The 24044-nt window shown below is 34.5% G+C and overlaps 1 protein-coding gene across 1 annotated transcript; it reads left to right on the top strand.

The window, feature by feature from the left end:
* Positions 1–15990: 15990 nt before the first annotated feature.
* Positions 15991–19233, top strand: cd248a (CD248 molecule, endosialin a). Its single transcript, XM_083540774.1, has one exon. It carries the CDS (start codon positions 16218–16220, stop codon positions 18348–18350), a length of 2133 nt encoding a protein of 710 aa, XP_083396900.1. The 5' UTR covers positions 15991–16217; the 3' UTR covers positions 18351–19233.
* The last annotated feature ends 4811 nt before the right edge of the window (positions 19234–24044 follow it).

The following is a 24044-nucleotide window of genomic DNA, read 5'->3' as shown; positions in this document are numbered from 1 at the left end:
ACACACACACACACACACACACACACACACACACACACACACACACACACACACACACACACACACACACACACACACACACACTATAAAACAAATACACTGTTGCCCCACCACTCTTCAGGCTGACCTCTCTTACCACTATGTGACCACTCTACTTCCTGTCATATTCTGGGAGGCTGAGTGAGAGCGTGAGAACAGCTTGGTCTGGGCCAAAATATAAGAAGAAATCCCAGAACAAGGAGACCCCATCTCATCTTCTAAGAATGTAAACCAGTCAAAAAAGTTCAGCTCCATATCTTTATTTTTTCCCCAGCTTCTTGTCAGCAATGTCACCTTAATTCAGTTCAAGTTCAAGTTCAGTTCTTTTCATCTCAGTATTCTTAGCTCAGTTTTTTTCTACAGTTTTATAACTGGGCTTAAAGGTGTTCAATCATATGCTTTCGAAGAGCTTGTGGAAGGCAACATTTTTCCTAATTAATAACAGATCTGTCACTCTCTGTGACTGAAAGAAATATACTATGCTGAAGCTGTTCTGTTTAAACCTTGAATATCTGAACAATTATATCAATGGACCAATATTGTTTACAATATTTTATTTTATTCATGTACATCAAGTGCAATATTAAGATCTTCACAGGTATTATAGGATTATAATCAATTTCTTTTAGATTTTTTTATTTATTAATTTGGCACGTGAACAAACACACAGCCTAGTTTTAACTAGCTTCATACTGTGCGACTGTTTACTAATATTTTCCATATGTGGGAATAAGGAAGTCTATTAGGCTGTATACAGGAATTCAATTGAATTTGAGCCAAAATGTTTTTTGTGATAAAACTAACTTTGTTTAAACTAGCCATTAGTGTTACACAATCTATTAACTGTGGGAACTAAGATGTTCTAAATAAGAAGATCAAGCAAGTGGTGGCTACCCAGATGGAATTAATTATGGCCGGAAGAGATCAGGACAAATGGTCGGCCATCCCAAGGGGGAAACTGCTGCCTAGCAAACAACAGCCAAGCTGGGAAGACTGGGTGGCCTTTTCTAAGTGAACCCCTATAAGGCCATTTAAACCTGTAGAACATACAGTAATGAAGCATCCACTAGAACCCACCATGGACTTTCATTATAATAACAATTAGGTAGGTTACTGTATCAGAGTATGGCTTGGGGGTTTCACTGTGGGTTTGGGCGTATTTATTTTCACCGTGGATTTGTACGCATTTATTTACATGCACACACACACACACACACACACACACACACACACACACACACACACACACACACACACACACACACACACACACACACACATTTAGTTATCCTTTTTTAATCACTGTAAGGTAAGCAAATGTCCCCATAACATTTTAACTGCTGCCCTTTTTTTTTGATATATGAATTGTAAGCATGAAGAGATTCACAATTGGAATGCATGGCATGGATATTAACATAACAATCACATCATTAAAACTCCACATTTATCCACTAGAGTACAAACCTATTCTAGCTATTACAATTTTCCTTAACAAAAATAACATGATAATATGATATTCTGAAAGTATACAGGAAATTGTTTAATTAAATGAAGGCACAACGATGTCAAATGTATACTGTTGTGGAGGGTAAATAATGGATCATTAAATAAGGGGGAAAATAGCAGGTCTTCAGTCTAACTATGCTCTGTAATTTGTAGTTTCAACTCACTGCTTTATTTGATCAGACATGGGCATTTCAAGTCTATCAAACCCAGCTCATTTTAGGTTGGCAGAACATTTTCTAACATTTCTGGCTCTTGGAGGCTTTGGAGATTTCTGAGAATGAATGCATAACAGTTTTTATAAATAGATTATAAACTATACAATGTTGCTGTAGTATGTATATGTTTGTAGTAATGTTATTGTTAAGTATAGATTATGAGTAGATTGTTTAACATTAATGAATGGTTAATGTTTAATTAATCGCTTACTTGTGATTCTGGTTGTGTTTGCAATATTTGAATGAGATTTGAATTGTAAAGCAAACCATTGCTAAAACACAGATTTAGATGATTGCAGAATGTTTTTTCAAATATATGTAAATTATCTTTCTATAAACTGTCATGTGGTCAGTATATTCATAGGGATTATTTGTTTGTGTCCATAATTGACTTATGCAAGTGCTTCTTAAGATTTTTCCCTAGCAGAATTGCCTGAGATGCATCTTCTTTTTTCTTTTTTTTTTTTTTATAAATCCAGGCCACTGCCTTTAAACATAAACACGTTCCTTAAGCCTACAAAACAAGCCCCAGCATTTTTTCTTGATTAACTGCAACACAATGTAACATAAAGACAATGAGACAGTGTAAAAATAGTAAACCGAAAGGAAAATTATGAGACTACTTTATATAAAGCAGAAGATGAAATACTCAAGAATTATGTAATGGCATATTGATAATATATTTCTACAGTAATTGTCCTGGATGTAATCAGTAAAACAATAACTGCATTTAACAACATTAACAGTACTATCATCCACATAGTTTGATATTGTAATTTGTGGTGAGAGTAGAGAGCAGGTTGAGAAGAGCCTGGAGAGGTGGAGGTATGCGCTGATGAGAAGAGGAATGAAAGTCAGTAGGAGTAAGATAGAATACATGTGTGTGAATGAGAGGGGGGGCAGTGGAGTGGTGTGGTTACAGGGAGAAGAGGTAGAGAAGGTGGAGGAGTTCAGGTACCTGGGGTCAACAATGCAGAGTAATGGAGAGTGTGTTAAAAAAGTGAAGAAAAGCGTTTAGGCAGGGTGGAGTGGGTGGAGAAGAGTGATAGCAGGAGTGATTTGTGATAGAAGAGTATCTGCAAGAGTGAAAGGGAAAGTTTATAGGACTGTGGTGAGACCTGCGATGTTGTATGGTTTAGAGACAGTGGCATTGAGTAAAAGACAGGAGGTGGACCTGGAGGTAGCAGAGCTGAAGATGTTGAGGTTTTCGTTGAGAGTGACGAGGATGGACAAGATTAGAAATGAGCTTATTAGAGACCCCTAATGGGAGCAGCTGGAAGAAGAAGAAGAAGAAGACTATCATTCACATAGATTAGAAAATAGCATTTGATCCAGTGCCCTCCATTATTTTGCGTGATGAACTGGTAGTGCAACATTATAAAGTATGAATTAATAATAGTACCTGTTTAGAAAATAATCAGCTGAACAAACATTCATAATTCATGTAGACTATACAATACATTAATAGCAGTTAATAACAAATGTATGTATTCAATATTGTACTTAAATAGCATTACTTCATGCTGAATGTTTTTAGAATTTCAGGCTAATGAATTTAAGTGCAAAATGAATTTCAAACAGACTATGCAGAAATAATCACACAAGATTGATTTCAAGGTCATAATTGTGTCATGCCTCTGTTTTTGGCAAAGCCCCTTCGACCCCACATGCGCATGTGGTGAGCAGTGTTTAAATTGTATGTTGATATGCATGAGGGTTGAATACTGATTTACACAAATTCAGCTTCAGTATGCGTGGATAAGTCTGAGTATGGCCCAGAAAAACCAAAAATATTTTATATAATAAAGGACTATTGTTAACTGGCTAGCTATGTGAGAGCTTTGTAATTGCCTCAAATAATGTTATAGTTGGAACCTATATTACTTTTCTGTTATTTGAATTTGAAGTTGTTATAAAACTGCTTGTAGCTAGTAAAATCTACTTGACTCATTTCAGCTTTCCTTGTTAATTATTGCTATTAGCCCTTAATTTCAACACAAATGGTTGAAATCTTTTTCCAAGAGTCAAAAAGGAGAATTTAGTCTAAAAGTAGGTTCCTTTGCATCCTCTACTGCGCAGTAAACTACCTCCTTCTGACCAGTAAAACTAACCACCCGGGGTCTGCCCACACATTGTGTAAACTTCATTGTGTTAACACTTCTCCCAGTGACACTGTGTATGTAAGGGTGAAAGAAAATTGTGTGAAAGAGCATGTGTGTGTGTGTATGTGTGTGTGTGTCTGGAAGAAAATGTGTCAGTAATGAGTCAATGATTTATAAAGTGTTATCAGTCTGGCGTGCATAAAAAAAGAGCGTTAAAGCGTTAGAGCGTTAATGTGTTGGCTTGTGTATGTCTGTATATGGGTGAGAGAAAGTGTGTAGTTTGTGTGTGTTAGACCTCCCATGCATCACTGTGTAACCCTGGCATTTGTCCAGCTGTTGTATTGTCTTTTAATGCAATGCATAAAGTCAAGAATCGAAAAAAGGGGTGGTGGGAAAGACAACATACTTTTACTCTTGATGACCTTAAATGACACACTCATTAGTGAAACATTTATTAGAAGATATGAAGCTGGCTGTATTGTTATTAATTACCAAAAAAAGGAAGAATAAATAAACCTACTAAAGTCAATAGCAGGAAAAATGGGGAGTTATGTGTCCACTTAAATGTTAAAAGCAGGTAATTTGTTAAATGATCTGCACCACAGTAGGGGTCTAGGGGAATTCCCCTGATGGTCTGGCCCTGGTATAGAATATAGTAATATTACTAAATATTTCTACTGCTCATCAGTATACGTATTTGTATTATTATGAATGAGTCTTATAGCACACAGTTTAGCATAGTCATAAAACAAATACATACATACAGAAACTTACACACAGACAGACCACAGTATTTGTAATTATTATTATTATTTTTAAGCAAAACTATTATCTGCCATATTTGTTCAAATAACATGACACTTAAGATTAAGTAATTTGTGTCACTGTGTATGTGTACATTCTACCTCATTCAGGTCTTTCACCACTTCAGTCACTTCTGATAAAATTATGTAGGTGTCTCGAAGAAGAAGGTGTAATAAAATTTGCCACAATGCACACAAGAACCATGTGCTCTTGGCTGTTAATAATAGGATACATACATTTACAGACAAAGTAGAAAGAAATCAACTCCAGCCCATTACCATTTATTGGTGTTTTGATGTTTTTTTTTTTTCTTTCTGTGTTATTGTTCCTCATTTTACAAAATAAAAAATCCATTTTAGGCTTTAGTATTTAACAACAAAATAAAACATGCTGAATATAGACTTTTATTTTTATGTATTATTTTCATGAAAGACAGAGAAGATTTCTATCGTCTAACCCATTTACCATCTGATATGCAGTTCAACCAATATACTCACTTTTAATCAACATTACTTTTAACCTAAAGCAAAAGCTCAGTGCTGATGTGTAATCTTTATTTTTAGTTAACTTTGAATTCCCTGTGAAACCTTGAAATTCCCGGTGAATTTTCTTATATTTAAAACCGGATGTGTTATACAACATCGAACAGGGTACCATTTGTACAAGCCATTTTTTTAAAATATTGAAACATGTAATAGATATGTTTCCCGTTCTCAAGTGCATATTGTTTAATTTAGCTGCTATGAATATCAACCCTAGGTTTAAGCACTGGGGTTCACCGAAGAAAACTACATTTGTTGTTAAAAAGGATAAACCATCATGAATACCAGAGAGTTTTCACTATAGGCACCATATACACACATTCTTGCCTAGGGGCTTCAGCATAGCTAATGCTACTGGCATGCTTTAATTTAGCTTAATGTGTGAGCATGTACAGTTATTGATGCATGCATGACTGATGGATACAACACATTTAATCAGATTGCTTTCTAATGGTGTTTAAAAAGGCATTCATTGGTGTAAAGGAATTAATAATTCACATATTTGCTCTTGGCTCTCATTCCACTTCCATGATGCTCCCATTATTTTTTACACTGTCATAAAATCTCAATTTTCCAATCACAGTGCTCTATTTGTACACATTATCTAAAGGTATAAAATATAATATAAGTGTTCTGTGTAATATCCCAATGCACTGAAATCCTCTCTCATCTTATAGTTTTTCTTCAAGCTAATGTTGGATCACCGGACAGCTATGCATATGAGGTAACTCCGCAATCTTTGCTCTCTCTTTTATTACTTGTCATCTTCTATTTGTGATATTAAAGGATTGTCGAGGGGGAAAATAGACCTTTAAATTTAAATCATGTGATGGTTTTGGCTCACGCTGCCGCTATCTTTATGCATTATGTGTAATGAATTGTGACAGTGGGAAGTATGAGCTATATTTTATTTAAATTTATTATTGTCTATGTCAGGACCTTAAAACATGATCATTTATAATTGCCTCTTATAGATAACATTACTTAAATGATGTGATGGTTGTTTTATTAAGGTGTGGCCATGTCATTCAAGGGTGTGAACATTAAAACCTCTCACACGTAATAATAACTAAAGAATGATTTTGTAATAATATATATTTAGCTTTACACTTAAGCTACAATGTATATGGATATTGTCTTAAAACTGCTTTACACAGATAATGTGGTAATAAAGAATTATTCTAATTGTCTCTAATTAGAAGAAGAACTACTCAAACTGTTAAATATTTTTTAGTAATTGCTCTATTTAGCAATGCAAATGCATGCATTTGTAATTAGATTGAATTTTATACATTTGCATTCATAAAACCTTCTCGTTTTAGTGAAGTTTAGTCTAGCACATTTTATCCTTTCTCATATTTAAAATTGGTTATGCTTTTCATGAGAAGAAATAGATTTGCTTGTATAGAATATAAATGAATATTGATTGTGGGCTTTTATGAACTGTACAATATTTTCATTTAAGATAAGATATACCTTTATTCGTCCCACAGTGGGGAAATTTCTCGTTTTAAGTAGTTTATTGTTTTCTGTGAATCACTTAGCCTTCAGGTCAGCTGTGTGACCCAGGACATGAGCACTAATCTGATCCAGATGTTAACACGAAGGATGCTACTTTAGGTCACCACATGAATTTGACAGAGAAGACACTTTTATTACAAGTTCTGTTTGGATGCTGAACATAACTGTTTACATTCCTCTGTAGCTCGTTTCTAATTCCAACCATCATGAAATAGCTGGAACACTATTTGAAAGTAAGACATGTCAGTAATAACACAATTGTATTAAAAGAGGAGCTATACAAAAACTGGTGAAAGTGTTTGTGAACATTTATATTGTTTTATCTGGTAGTAGTACACCCATATAAAAAAAAAATATATTTTTGACCAAAATATATTTTAAATATATGTTAAGTATATGTTGTATGCTGTAATGCTCATGAAATATATTTTTTAAATCAACAATATATTTCATAATCAAGAAAATACATTTTTAACCTTAAAGTAGAATGAGAATGAAGTCAAAGTATCAAATAAAAAATAAAATAAAATAAAATAAAATATATATATATATATATAAACTTTTCCTTGCTTGATTTGTGGAATGTGTTACTGTAAATGTACATGTTTTAGACATAAAATAAAGATTTTCTGTGAATGTACATGTGAATGTATTTTCTTGGATTAAAATATATGGGCAAAATAAATTTTTCAATGATTTAAAAATATATTTCCGAAAATGTTCAAAAACTGGGCAAAAAAGGATTTATAAAAAATTTATTTATATAAAAGATTTTACAAATAAATTGAAAAATATTTTTCTATACGATAAAACTTTTATCGTATAGAGATGCTGCTAAAGGGAAGAGGTTTCTACATAAATAAAGATTTCTTACACAGTAAAAACTTTCAGTCTGAGTTTACAATTTAGTCTAAATTTTTTATTCTTGTTCTTATGGAGATGAACTAATGTAAAACCATGTAACTTCCACACAGATGTAATAACACTACTTGAGATCTCCTGCATTCTTTCCACTGCTATTGTCTTACATTGAAATTCAGCCTTAATTGAATCAGCAAAATGTTGTACATGCTTTTTTTTTATCAAAACAAACCAAAGAAACCTTCAGTATAATTAAAGAGGCATACATGAAATGACTAACAGTCCCATATGGACTGACATTATGTTTTGTCTTTGCCTAAGGTCTTTTTTTTTTCAGCATTGAAGTTGCAGTAGCCCAGGGGGTAATAGTGCTGTGTAAGCAAGTACTCCAAACACTGAAAAATTCCTGGCAGATTAACAAACAGAAAAGTACAACAGGGGAAAGTTTATACTCAAGCTGAGAGTACAATTTATAAAGACATTCTGGAAGGTATTCCTAATGTACTAGAGTTTTTTTCTATGCTGTGTGCTAAAGTGGGATGGTTTGCTGATCATAAAGGTATGTTTAAAGTGATACATAAAGGGGGAAATGAGGAAAGAGAAGTTTAGGGGAAGCACTGTAGATATTGGATTGCACCTCAGCTGAAACAATAGCACCATTCACCCCCAGTAGGAGCACTTACTTCTTCTGCTCTCACAGTATGATAGCTAAACCAGTGACCTGCTGGAACAGCCAGCTGCTCTGCACAATATCACCCTTGTTATGAGCTGACACGTCTACCTCTCTACCTCACATCCACGCTATCTCACTCTGCTATAGAAAAGGCAAGCAGGGAGGAGTTCCCTGACTAGATTTAAAAGGGGGGTGTCACGGGTCGTTCCTACTAAACCGCTAAACTTCAGTAGGAAATTTCAGACGTGTTTCAGTCTAGACTTTTTTGGGTGTGGACTAATGAAATGCCATTGGCTGTGATTTCTAATTAGATTTACATATTCTTTCTCCAAGAGTGTTTTCCTTTGAGACTTTTGTTTGAACAGTTTAAACACTTGATAAATGGTACCAGGTTGGGCAAAGCAGATGTATTATGGGTGTCTTGTTTAAAGCAAGAACGTTGCTGGAATCTACTCCTATTAAGTCCTATCCAAGGGTGTTAGCTTTTTCCAGGCTTTAAGAATAATATAATAAATCCTACTGCATTAATGTGGAGTGATTTCTGTTTAACAGATTATGGCGATCTGACATATTTTGTTCCCAGCAGGATTGGCCGGGTTGTTAGAGCCAGAGGTGCTCTTGCTTATTGTTGGATATAAAAAAAGAACAAAATAAAGAAATAAATATCAGACAGGCCAATGCAATTAGGTTAATTATGTAAATTGTAATTTGCTTCTTCCTTCTTCAGAACTGCAGGCAGAAAGGCATAGCCTTCACATGCTGGCAACGAGATGATAAAAATTCAGCTTTGACTATCAAGGGGAAGGATAACGACTAATACAGAGGTGGTTCAAGCTAGCCACCAAAATTCAGATGCATGTAAGGTCAACAGTGATAGCCTTCTTGAATTTATTATACACTAATGGATTCCGGCTTGGAACAAAAAAAAGTATGGAAAATATTACTAAAATACATTCATGTAGCATGCTGAATTGCCCAGTTTCCATAAAGTTTCATAAAGTTAAACTATTGATAAAGGTGATCATCAGTCGATGCAATTTTAACATAAAATACATGCGAATACATTCATCTGCTAAAGGCAAGATGCCATTCTGGATTGTATTAAGAGTGTGTGAAGTTTTACTGAGGACCATGAGGCAAAACGCTCTTCTTTTCCCAGACTAATGAGTCATGCTTACTAATCTGATCCTGTCCATGATAAAGATAGATATTTTCTTTATAAGGCAACAATTGAATATATGTCTTCATTATTAATCAGGAAATAACAACAATGCCAAAGTACTCACTAATACCCACGCAAAAAAGATTAGTGAGTGTGTTCTCCATGTTTGGTGCTTTAACAACATCCGCAAGATTTCATGCTTGTTTTTATTAGCATTTTTCTAAACCTCTTACAGTGTGGCTAATTGCCAGTAATCATAAGTAATGATGCCTGATAAAAGCCTATTTATATGTTTTTATCAGTCTCTCTCTTTTTTTTTTTTACTTTTGAAACTAAATTTAAACAAACCATACTCTGCTTGTTCTGCTAATGATGTAATTTGGATGATGTGCCAAGAATTTCTCTCACGAGACATTTCTTTTATTTACATAGATTTTTGTTAGTTCCTTGCTACATTTTCTGCTGTGAAAAGCTTTGTTAAGGTATGGGAAATGGTGGAACAGAGGGTTTATCTATATTTTAACTTTAACACTTATTTAACTGATATAGTTACAACAAAAAACCTGCTACCAGGTGATCAGCCACAACAAATACCAGAAGACCGTTTCTCACATGTGATGGTATCTTACTTATGCACAGCTATTTGTTTGGTTTCCACACAACAAAATTCCTATCTTGTGTGCAATGACAAAGAAGAAGAATGTTACTAAATGAAATGTATTCTTTGCATTTTCTCACTGTTTATGTCTGGCCTTGATAAATGCTGAAGTGTTATAAAGGGGTCTGATGAGTTTCAGTTCATTTTTATGGGTTTGTTTGATAAAGACATGCTAAATACAAAGCTTACTGCTAAAGAAGTCTACCAGTCCATGTGGAGGAAGGCATAACCTTGATTTGTAGGAGTCATGGTTTATCCTATTTAAGTGTCAGTAGTACCAAGGAGAATTTGGGTTTATCTTGTAGGTTAAACCCAATCACAGGAGAGATAGGATCCTTTTTTCTTTTTCTTTTTCTTCTTCTCCATCTTTTTCTTGTGTGAAAATATAGTAAATAGTTTAACTAAGTTAACTAACTTTTCCCCAATGCCAATACCCCTACTGAGACATTTTTTTAATATTAAACAATGCATAATATTATAGCTATGCATTAAATTTAGACCTCATTACACAAGCATTTGAAGTGGACATAATATTGCATCTAACTGCAATTAACATCTTACACACATCTAACTTTCAAGATCGCACTTAAGTCTGTATTTTCATCAAAACATTTAAATGCTATTAAAATGTATTTTTTGTATTGTATTTTCATCTATAAAATTGATATGATATGATCATTTCTTACTACTCATGTGTAACTCAACTCTGTATACACCACCACATACCACACACCAAACTACAAACCAACAATCTGTTTTTTAAATGCAATATAAGAATTTCATAATGTACAGTATAACCTATATGTTTAGAATGCTTGCCAAATAACAATGTAAACCCCTTCAACTTATACTTTAAGGAGAGAAAGAATTCATTAATAGTTCTTTAAGGCTTCATTAGTTCTTAGCCTAATGAAACTGAATTATTCTGACAGGAAAACTGTGTTATAGAGTCCCTCATAGACCCCTTTAACTTTCCAGCAGACAGATAAGTGAAGAATCCAAAATAAGGGCTCTTTAAAGCATCAATGGATAATTCAAAGTTCTTGGCATTGTGAAATATCTTTCTAACAGGACAAAAATCTCACATAAGGGTTTATATAGAACTTTACCGGGTTTCCCAGAGGCACAACTAAAAAATCCCAGGCTTTAACATTTTCTGAGAGGTTTTCAGGGTCATTTGATTTTATGCATACATCTAAAAAGACAAGGCTTACTCAAGCATTTGCACACTAGTCACAGTGCTGGTTTTCGTGAGATGAATAAATTGAGTCACTTAAACAGTAAAAGAAAATCAGACAATAATGGAAACGAAACAATGCCCATCATAAATATTGCAAAATTCATAAAATTTGCTAGTTATTTATAGAGATATTTTAAATGCCATCACACCCAGTAAAATATCACATTATAAGTTGAGTCATCTTTTAATTTACATGCATGGCAGAAAAAGAGAAATGCATGACCTGAACCAGCTCAAGGAAAAAACTATTGTTCTCCTGTGAAAAAAAGTGATATAGAGCACTAAAGCCAGTATCTTTGAAAGGCGAAACAGACACATCCGCTATAATCATTAGGGAAGGGAAGTAAGGACAGTGAGACAGACACGTCACATAGCACATCTCCTGGATGGGGCTATGATAAGGAAGGGTTAACTCCAGCACACATACAGATAATTTAAAAGCCAGACAGTTAGAGAATACAGAAAAAAGACACTCAAAACTGACTGTTCTCCTCAATATGTATCCAGAGTGGTATTTTAAAGACTTTTGATTAATTTCTGTTTATCAGGGCATTATATCAGTCCTATTTCCTCAACCAAAATTTAATGTTTAATCGAATTTCCATATATAACAATAAGTCTGTATGTAGTTGTAGCCTTCTGTTATTACTTACTGCATTTTGCAGTCCAGAATAAGCAATAAAATACAGTTTAGGAGCGTATGTGTAGACAAGCCAAGCCATATAGGAAAGCTTTAACATTAGGCAGCCTTTGTTGTCACAAGCTCCAGCTGATTTGGGGAAAATCTGTCTTGAAAAGCTAATATTTTCTGCTGTCTAATGGCTTTAAACAAATCCTAGTGGGATGCCTGCCTAAAGTCTGTGGTGGTCAAGTCTAAACAGCATTGTATCTCTGCTGGCTGCTTTTGGAATACTGTAAATGGTCGTATTAAACAGCACATTAGAAAATGTCAGCCTCCCATAAATGTAAACTTATTTTTAATTATTCCTTTCTTAATACAAACCATGTTGATGCTGAGATAATAAGGAGATTTAGGAAAGAGAATAATTTCAGTATTGTTTGTCGACAATGTTACAAGGAGGTCAACTTAAGGACGCAACTTTATTAACTCCATAGTGTAATTTAAATGATGGTAATAAACTTTAGAAGTTCTGAGCAAAACTTAGCAAGCATCTTATTTAAAAAGATCAATCCTTATTAATTGAATTTTATTAATAATTTGTAATTACACAATTGGTCACCTATAATATATAATATATATAAATTTTTTAATATATTATTTTTGTTGGGAAATGTTAGGGCTCAATTCAGCTATTAATCTTGAATTTATTTGTGTTTAATTATAAACATCAATTAGGATTAGGCAATTGTTTTATCCATTAGGACTGCCATGTCACAGAGACAGAGACTAATTTAACAGCAGTTTTTGAATTGTTTATTAAAACAAGGCAAACTAATTCAAAGGCAATCTAACAAATAATAATGGGAGATTAGCGAACAAGAGTTTAAAGACAAAGTCCAAAATATTAGGTCCAGTAAGCAAAGCAAGATAAAAAGCAAGAAAACATGATTGCAAACACATGAGCTAAGGCAGAGTGAGTCAGGGGAAATAACACTAAACATTACTTACACTTTAACAATTGACATTGTTTTAAAGCCTGAAAGAGTCTTATGACATATAACCATTGCTCTGGTATTATGGAAAACACCTAAAAACTATGCTTTCTCAGCTAAAGTAAATAAATATGACTAATAAACAGAGAAATGAATCACTAAAGCATAAAGGACATGGGATGTGAAACATGCACATTTGCTTTTGGCAGTGATATTTCCATTTCATCCTGCTGTCTCTTTTGTCAGTAAAATAGAAGAGCTGTTTATTAATATGAAGCGGTTTAAGCTGATTTTATTTGCCTCTGTGTCTTCTTTCTGTTGCTTGGCTCACAAAATAGTCATCATGTCCATTGACACTGCTAAGGCTTTAGTGACAAATTTCTGTCTGCTAAGAATTTACTGTTAGCAATGTTGCCACATCTGGTGTCTTTCTTTCTTTCTTTCTTTCTTTCTTTCTTTCTTTCTTTCTTTCTTTCTTTCTTTCTTTCTTTCTTTCTTTCTTTCTTTCTTTCTTTCTTTCTTTCTTTCTCTCTCTCTCTCTCTCTCTCTCTCTCACGATGACTGATATATATATATATATATATATATATATATATATATATATATATATATATATATATATATATGTATATATATATATATATATATATATGTATATATATATATATATATATATATATATATATATATATATATATATATATATATATATATATATATATATATATAATCATACACAATCCCTCAATACAGTTTTTTTTTTATTTTTTTTTATTAAACACAGAATCAAATGTTGCAGATCTGCAGTTAAATATTTCAGCATTCTCTCTCTCAAAAAAAAAGAAAATAAAAATTGAGACAAGACAAAACCAGACAAGGAACTACTATTTTAATAATATTAGTTCCTTGTCTGGTTTTCTTAAAAGCATTTTTTTTTTTTTTTTTGGAGAGAATGCTGAAATATTTAACTGCAGATCCGCAAGATTCTTTGATTGACAAATATTGAGCTTTTTCAAATTCTGGTTTACATTTAAGGTGAATAATCATCCAGAAAAGTGATCTTGTTTGGCTTTGGCAAAATCCCTTTTTGCTTTAAAAACCAAGGCCTGTCAGATACTTTGGTCCTTTGAGAAGTGTCTCTTCAAAGAGGCATTACAGAATAATGAGCTTTTTTTGCTTCAGGAACTGCCTTAAGATAACTGTAAACAGTTTGTTGTACAGTATTTAGTCTGAGTAAAACATTTGATAAATAAGGGCCAAATCAAAACTATCGAAAGCCTTAAACATCTTTTTTTTTATTTTTAGAAAAATAAACTTAAAAAAGACTTTGGCAGACATGGCTAATTTGTATGAGTCAGAGGATAGCGAATGACTTCATTTCTAACAAGATGAATGACTAAGTATGTGAATAATACATACCAAGAGATTCCAGAAAACAAAATAATATGCATGTATGGTGAAAGTATGCTCTCTAGATTCTTTAAGCTGACTTAATGTCACAGCTACAGACCCAATGGTATGGTCTTTGCCATGGGAAAAAGAAAAAGAGTATGTCGAGTTGTTTCTGTCAGACTGGTTTTTTTATAAAAATGCACAATGCTAGATAATTTCAAACATTACATTATTTGAGAAGGTTTTGATACTTGAAAGATTTTTTAATTTGTAATAGAAAGAAACCTTTCAAGTATGAAATAAAATATTATAAAAGTATTTGCTTCAAAATCTGTGCAATCAGCAGGAACGCGTTTGTCTGCTGAGTGTAAACAAAGCCATTGTTTTTATTACTACACACAAGGGGATGCAGAGCAAGGTCAGTACTGTGTCACGTTTTACAACACTGCTGCCAAGCATCAAGAAGTACAACAAAAGTCAACATACACTCGGATGCACATACAATAGCCTAGGATATTTTTTTTAGCATTAAATCTATAGATTGAAAGTCATTCAATTACTCAATCACTTTCAGATTTTTCCCATCATGGTCCTAGTTTAAAATCTGGTCATAATCACATTAACGCATAATACATTAAGCGTGAATAAATACTAGAATGGGACATTAGTTCATTACAGGCATTTGACCTCATGCTTAAGCAAAGACAAATATTATATAGGGTTAATATAAAAACTGAATATTGTTAATATTTAGCTGCCTCAAACAGAAATGTGTCTTGATTGGTTAATACTGTTGAACATCTGAAAGCCAATAAAATACTATCCATTTGCTTTGTCCTGTTAGATATTAGCTTTACAGTACAATGGTAAACTAATGTTATTTTAATCAATTCCAGCCATTTATTTTAATCAATGCCAGCCATTTTTCTACAAATATTATATACTGTATATATAAAATTTATTATTATTTTTTTAATCTGGACCCCATTTTAAACTAAAGAACCAACGATAATTCCGTTTTCTCAGATAGCAAACACTGCTGTAGTGCGTCTTAATGGTATCTGTTACATTTGTGCATGTGACAGTTTAATACTGTTGTGCAGGAATGCTATATACAATCTTCCCATGGTACCCTGTTCATATTATTGTGTGGAATCACCTGCTGTTTGATGACTGGATTAGAAATAAACAGAATTAAAGCGGCTGTGAAGAAAACTCACCAAGTAAAAGAAAACTAGATGAGATGGATTTTTGGCATGAGCACTGTTCTTTGTCTTAATCATATGCACACACTATTTTTCACTAAAGACAGATCACTGCAGTGGTGGTGAGTAGTAAATGTAAATTTGCACCGAGATCCAAGTGGAGAGAACAACTGTATCAGCAGAGTATAGATAGAGGGTAGCAGCGAGATCCCAAACCATTTCCATAAGTGCACTTATGAGAAACATACGGTGCATGTTGAGAAAGAGGGGAACTGCTACACCTCCCCCAGATTCCCAACACACACACACACACACACACACACACACACACACACACACACACACACACACACACACACACACACACACACACACACATGCTCACACACAAATCTCTCCACCCATCCCTCCCTCCTCTGAAAACATACAATTCTTTTTTTGCAACTCTTCCATTGCTACTGCCTCTAAATCTCCCCCCTCTGTTGAAATTCCGAGGACAGACTGCAAGTCCTCAGTCCAGGCACAAAACCTCATTGGACTGGAGAACGATCGGAGGGCTAAGAGGGAATTAGGCAGAATCCTTTAATCAAGCAGGGCTGGTTAAATGTAGATACCTATTAAAAATAAACAAGAAAAGGTGACAAAGAGGAGAACTGAAAGAGAAAAAATAAGTTTTTGGAATAATGGGCTCTACAGTGCTTTACGTGATTCTTCTGTCTGTACTGCTGTATATCTCCAGCATGCAGACTCAGGAGCTGCAGGAGCAAGATGCCATCTGCAATGAGAGCAGCTGTATAGTAATCTACCTTCAGCGCAAGACCTTCCTCAATGCCTGGCGCAGCTGCAAGACACAGGGTGGCAACCTTGTCACTATCAAGAGTTCAGAGGATGTAAACTTGATTGAGACTCTTTTCTCTAATCAAATGCTAATGGAAAGTAGGCATTTGTTTTTGTGGATTGGCTTGCAAAGGCAGCCCCGTAAGTGTGCTGCCAGCAATCCAATGCGGGGCTTCTCCTGGATTACCGGTGAGCAAAATACACAGTACACTAACTGGCTGCAGGAGGACTCTCCAAGCACTTGTATGGCTCAACGTTGTGTGGGCATAGGCTACAGTCCTTCTGAGAAAAATAGCCCAGACAACTTCAAGTGGAAAGATGGATCTTGCTCAATCCCTGTAGATGGCTACTTGTGCAGGTACACTTTCTCTGGCATGTGTCAAGCTATTTCAAATGAAGGCTATGGAAATGCACTGTACACAACCCCATTTGACCTTGTTACCTCTCTTTTGACTCACATTCCATTTGGGACTATTGCTACTGTACCTTGCCTAACCAAAGGTGATCAAACAGTACTGTGTACTCATAGAGAGGATAAGACTATAGGTTGGAACATAGATCCTCCTTTCTGCTCTGATATTCCAAAGACAAGATGGTGTGAAAGGGATAATGGTGGCTGTGACCACTACTGCATAGAAGATGACACCCACTACTACTGTGATTGTAAGGAAGGCTTCATCTTGGCTGAAGATAGCATAAGTTGCTTTCAGACTGACCCCTGTCATGAATCTCCTTGTGAGTATGAATGTCTGGCAGTAATGGACAGTTATCGCTGTGCCTGTCCTGAGGGCTACATGTTGGCACCAGATGAGCAAGGCTGTCTGGATGTCAATGAGTGCTTGCAGAGTCCATGTGAACAGATCTGTGTAAATGCACCAGGCACCTTTGAGTGTCGCTGTCGTGAAGGCTATAAAGCTGACGAAGTTGGAACTTGTGAGGATGTAGATGAGTGTATGGCGGATCCATGTGAACATGATTGTGAAAATGTAATTGGTTCTTACATATGTCATTGTCACCATGGCTTTGCAGCCCTTCCAGAGAATCCAAGTCAATGCTTAGATATTGATGAATGTCAAGTTGAGGGAAACTGTGAGCAAATGTGCATAAATTCTTTTGGGGGATTCGAATGCTACTGTGAAGAGGGTTTTGATCTCCAAAATGACTTTTATTCATGCAAACCCATTTATAAGCAGCAATCTTCCACAGTACCATCCATTCTCTTAATCACAGATTTTACTAATCGTATGGAAGAAAACCATGACCCTGATTACTACAAGCCAAAGGAAAATGAATCTCTGGATTGGCTTACTGATACTTCTAACGTGGAGATGGTCCCCACTGACCTGCTGTGGCCTGATGGTGCAAACCAGGAGGTAACCTTACCAACTGAAAGCCCTACTAGTATGATTACTGAAACTGAAACGGATAATGCAGATCAGCAAACAGTTGCTATGGATACCTTTTTATCTTCCACCACTTCAACATTGTCAGAATATTATGAGGAAGAGAGTACCACAGAATTCACAGTGTTTCCTACCACAACTGTAGCAGGTGGTGCTTGGAAATGGATGTGGTTCAGTTCTATCCCAAGCGAGCCAGACAATGAGAAAATAAAAACACACAGCCCTTACACTACTGACACAGATGATGAGAACCTTCTTGATAACGGCAGCCATGATTATGAATCTACAACCTCTTACAATGAATTACAAACCTTTACACAAGCATATCTATCGACTCAGGAAGATAAGAATACCAGCAGCATTGAGCAGAGTCAGGGCAGCAGCTGGCTGCTGGTTGGATTGTTGGTACCACTTTGCATATTCATTGTCGTGATGGTGGCACTGGGTATCATCTACTGCACTCGGTGCACATCTAAGCCACAGAACAAGAATGCCACTGAGTGTTACCACTGGATTCCTGGTGCTGGTGATAAAGCTGTTTCTGATATGGCAAGCGGTGGTGTAACAAAAGTTTAACCAAATTGTGCCAGGACTTAGAAATGGACATAAACATGCACAGATAAAAAAAAAATATTTACAGCAGATGGTAGGACAAGGAAATTAACTGTCTTGTATTAGTACATTCCTCGTCTGTAAATGGTGAATGATGGGTGAATGAATGTCTGTCCCTAATGAATTGAGGAAAAAAGAGGAACTGGGAAACACTATTTCTCTGCTGTACTCTGCTGAAAGAAAAAAAATATTTTTTTATTATTTGTTTTTATTTAGCCTTCTTATCCTACCTGAGACATGGTTGCTTTACTGTTGCAATGTAGCACCCACAAGGTCATAGCTAATGTGAAAAAACACCTTAGCCTTGTTTCACATATTTATTACTTTTTTTAAACTTTTGAAGGAGCATTTTTATTAAAATCTATTTCATGTAATTTTATTGTTTGCGCCTAACACTAGCCTTAGTGAATTTTACTTTGTGAAAGTACTCTTGATACTGTTCTGTACTACATGTTTCAAATCTCTGAGCCAGATTAAATGAATGACATTTTTGGATTTAAAACCCATAAATGGACCAAATCTTTTGATTGTTACAGTGGACATCACAAAGTCATACTGAATTGTCAGCTATTAATGTAGGGTAATGTTTTTTATCAACATTTAAGAAATTATATTGAGATAGAGATTGAGGCTTGAATTTAGTTTTTTTAATTTATGCATATTCTTAGTGGTGTCATTAAACATATGTACAACAAATCTGATCAGGATTACATAGATGATATAATGTGGTCAAGCAAATAATGTCAAAAATAGTTTAAATGTGTAAATACTGGACTTTCTCTTATGAACACCTGTTAGATGAATTCTTTCTTGCAAGTTCTGCTCATTAAAGTATGATTCCACTTTGCTCATGATTTTACTATGACTTTATGTTAAAGTGCACACTGAGCATCATCTGATTATTTTAACTCTTTGTTGGTGTTTACAGTTATAGTTTAAATTATTCGCCAAATATTCCTTTGCAATCTGAATAAATGAATGAATGAATGAATGGTTGAACAAACTGCTCCTAACAGTTGTTTTTAACAGGTAAGAAATAAAATGCATTGCACAAAGCATGCTCAATAAATTGCGAAAATTAAACTTGATATAATAGACTATAAATATTAATTATGAACAGATATACAGTATATAATATAATATAATATAATATAATATAATATAATATAATATAATATAATATAATATAATATAATATAATATATAATCCCCTCTTATGTGTCTGTGTTTTATTTTAAGAGGGAGTAAACATTTTTAGCTCTACCAAAATCTTTAAGTAGTAAACATTTATTTGTCTTCAGTAACTCTGTTCCTAATGAGGATTGCTCCTGGTGAGGCCACTGCATATTCATTCATATTGGCAATGCAGAGTCTGTACACCTACCACCAGCTAACAAGGAAACCAGACAGTAACCAGAGCTCAGGTTTGAAACAGGGACCCTGGAGTTGTGCGGCTACCAGTAGTGGGCAAATGAAACAAAATACTTTGTTTATCCACTGTAGGCTGAAACTTAAAATTTTTTTAAATGTCAGAGTAAATTTGTATGTTACCATGTCATGCGTTATGAGTGCAGAAAGATTTCTTAAGGTTCTGTATGTGAGTCTTTCTTATTTATGGCATATACTGTCGAAATCACGTGTTCATACAGTTCTTTTTGTACTTTTTGAACAGTCTTTATCAAAGATCACAGCTGTTAGAGGTTTTGTACACATGTTCAAGAAAAGGCAAGCGGATTCCAAAGAACATTTTGGCTCACCACCAGAAACAAACCCAATGTAAACATGCATACATTATGTATAGTCTTTTTTAAATGATAGATGCTTTATACAGTTTGTGAGTTTGCAATGCTCTTATTCCAAAATTAATGCATATCCAAACATCTAAAACCTTATTTTTTACAGAGTATTGGTATTCAATTTGTTGTTCACAATTTCTGGCTATATGTCCAGTCAGTTTATTGACACAGTCACCTTGTGTTTAAATTTTCACTTAACAATTTGTCTAATATAAATAATGGCAAATTGGATTACCTTCTAATCCTATTTATTATGTACTGTAGAGTAGATCCTGCACATCCAGTACTATAGTGCTAGAAAAGTGATCCACAGTACAATACAGCTTTTCACTTTATTCAAATTAAATGTGAAATGTCTCTAATAGATGCAGCTGAACAAGTTGATGAAATGTAATTAACCAGTTTATGCACATTTGCTTTGGAGTTTAAATTGTTTTTACACAAAAGCATTATTTGTTTGACTTTCAACCTCATGGGATTTTTTGCACAGGTTTGGGATTTAGGACATTCGTTTCTTTACTGAAAAGTATTTGGAGAGAGATTTATGGTTTGCATACAGACCCACAGCACAGACCGAATCCAAGAGTAAAACTTTACCTCTATTATTATTCTATGTAATCAGAGTTTAAAATGAGGCCGTTGACTTAAGGCTGCCTTTCCATTTCCTGTCAGAGGATTGGGCTTGACTGTAGTGTACCTGATTAGAGTGTAGAGACATTTTCTGCATTTGTTTATTCAATCTACAACATGCCCCAAAACATTTAGCTCAAATTCAGCTGGCTGTTGAATACAGTTATATAGACTATAAAACCCAGAGTGTAGTGTGTTGCGATTGGTATTGTGTTAATGTAGACATGTGGTGCTTTCTCAAGTTTCAAGACGTCTAACATCTGGATAGTTTCATCTCTCAGCCATGTGTACTGCAATGGCTTCATTGTTTTGGGCTCTTTATTAACTCAGTATGTTTCTCCTTAAACGTTCTGATATTACTCTGATAGTCTCTCATTGTAAAAGTCGTCCCAAATTTGCATTCAAAGTGTAAAGTGGTAAACGTTAAAGACTCTAACCTTGCTTGTCTCTGTAACTTTTCTTACCATTTTGGTCATTAAAAAAAACTAATTAACTAAAACCTTTCTGTAGTACTGTACTAAGTAACTGTACAAAATCTATTTATGAATGTAATCTTTTATTTCAGAACTTTTCACTGAATATTAGGTCCAAGTTATTATTAATAGACCTACTTTATTTTTTTTTATTTTTTTTGCGGTTTGGCTTGAAACCCATATAGTTCACCTTAACAGTGAAACAGACTGAATATTCAGAATTCATGCTCATTTATTTGCTGCTGTGTAAAACAGGTCAATACACTGTGGAAATGAAAACCATAGTAATCTGGTTAAATCCAGAGAATGTAAGAAAGAAAGAGGAAAAACAGAACACAAACCCCATATCTGCATATCTGCATGGACCACTGGGAGTCCTGGATCCCTCTTAGAACCACTGCAGAAATCAAGTCAAGTCAAGTCAAGTCAAGTTTATTTCTATAGCGCTTTTCACAACAGACATTGTCCCAAAGCAACTTTACAGAATTTAACAGTTAAGGTGAACGATGTGTAATTATCCCTGATGAGCAGTAATGGTGACTGTGGCAAGAAAAATCTTCCTGAGATGTTATAAGAAAGAAACCTTGAGAGAAACCCGATTAAAAAGGGGAACATATCCTCATTTGGGTGACATCAAGAGTGTGATTATAGTCTTTAAACAATACAGAACACTGGAGAGTAAGACCTAACATGAGCACTGGAATGTAAGAAGATATTATACATTTAAATCATATCAATCCTAGTGAGGTAATTGGCAACATTTATGTTTAGATACACTGCTGAAATAAAAGGCTAAGCTGTCTAATGTTGAGGTTTTTGGTGTTTTTAAAACTTTTAAATCTATCTAGTTTTCAAAACATGACTTGTATGGGCTTTACTGACTAGCAAGCTAAAAGATAGAGAAGGGACTCTGTCTGCTTTAATAAAACCAGGTTAAAAAATATTACACAATAAAAACTCACACCACACCCCATACATGGATTGAGAGTGAGAGATTATTACATCTTGTGTGTGGAATAGATATATTAGATACAACTGATGCATTATATGACAAAGCAAATGCTACAAATTTGTAATTAAACTATATATAAAATCATTATCTTGTCAAGCAGTGGTTGAATAACATTGTTGTGTTGGCATACAGTGTATGTATTTTATTTCATTAAAGTACACAACAGGTTTGTGTATATCACATAAACCCATGATTACAGTATATTTTTCAATATTCATCTACTGTTGTTTTTTTCCCATGAAAGCTCTGCTTTTATTATCTTTTTTAAACCTGATTATGTCAATTCTGTCTCATATCCGTAAACCAGCACTGTATCAATATATAACAAAACACACTGTTGGCTTAATCTGACCACACATTGTTGGGTTCTGTGTAGAACTGAATGTGCTGGGTTAGTTTAACTAATCAAAGATTGATTAGTTGTGACTCATGCACAGGCTGTTTTATCTTTATTTAAAGGGTTGTTTAATTTAGGATTATTTCGAACACAGATCGTGCATTTTGAAAAATCTGTGGAAGGTTTTTTAATACGCACATTTAGTTCATTCATTATTGTTCGGATTACCATGCTTTTGGAGTGTAGTCCACTAGCAAGGCAGGAATATCCACCCTGGATGGGATGTCTGTGCATGCACACATGTTCACATTCTGATGCACAACTTGGTGCAAACAGCATGTTTTTGGGCAAAGGAGCCCTGAGGAAACCCACAAGACATTATACATTATAGAGAGTCACCCAAACTTGAAAATAATTTGAAGCTTTGAGGCTTCATACACCATCATGTCAAACATCATTGTTATTGTTAACAGCTGAACTATGCATGGTAATTTAAGGTATAGAAGTGAAATACTTAAAAACAAATTGGAGTACTTACACATTATGTCTGAAGTCCCACACTGATTAGATAGCTTAATGGTAGTCTTGGGGAATTCATATAGATGTTAAGTGCTGTTTAGGGGCTTCTTGATGCTTGGTGTGACTCAACACCTCTGGCTCCATGAGACAGGCATGTCAGGGGTAGTAGATGATGCGTGCTGCTACACTGCATAGCAGAGAAGTCATTTGTCAAAACTGTTATATGTGTGAGTGTCAGATTACTGTATTAGTTTCTATTCAACTTTCTTTAACATCTTCCAGAAGAGGATCACATTATGCGTGATCTTGATTTATTTGCTTACACAAGCCACTTAGCCGAGGAGTAGGTCATGTTACATTGCTTTCACACACCAACCTCTCACTCTGCGATTTGTTATCAGGACTGTTAATGCCAACACAGTCCTGACACAGAGCTATCAAATGAATGTTCTAAAATTACATACATAATTCAATAATTTCTTTATTAAGAAATCATACCATTCAGACCGTGTTGGAATTTGGAGAACAAACAAATAAGGCAGTAAACTGAAACATTTGAACAGGAAACACATGGCGAAATTTGAATACTGGACTGGACAAACTAGACAAAAAGGTAAGACAATAATACAATAACACAAATGCGTAACAGAAGAAAATTCCATGCAATATGACAAAAAAGGCACAAATGGGTCCAATAATTTTACACATACATTTATTGTCCACTTTAATAGAAACACCTGTGCACTGGCAATTATCCAAATAGAGAATTAGTTAATAGCATCATAATTAGTCCAGTACAATGCATAAAGAGCTTTAGTTAATGGTGAAATTAAACATCAGACTCTGGAAAAATATGATATCTGTGATTTAATTTGTGAGAACGATTTTGGT

The sequence above is a fragment of the Silurus aristotelis genome (genome assembly GCF_946808225.1).
Source record: "Silurus aristotelis genome assembly, chromosome: 5".
Taxonomy (NCBI): domain Eukaryota; kingdom Metazoa; phylum Chordata; class Actinopteri; order Siluriformes; family Siluridae; genus Silurus; species Silurus aristotelis.
Note: the sequence above shows the minus strand (reverse complement) of the source record. Positions and strands in the feature narration are given on the sequence as shown.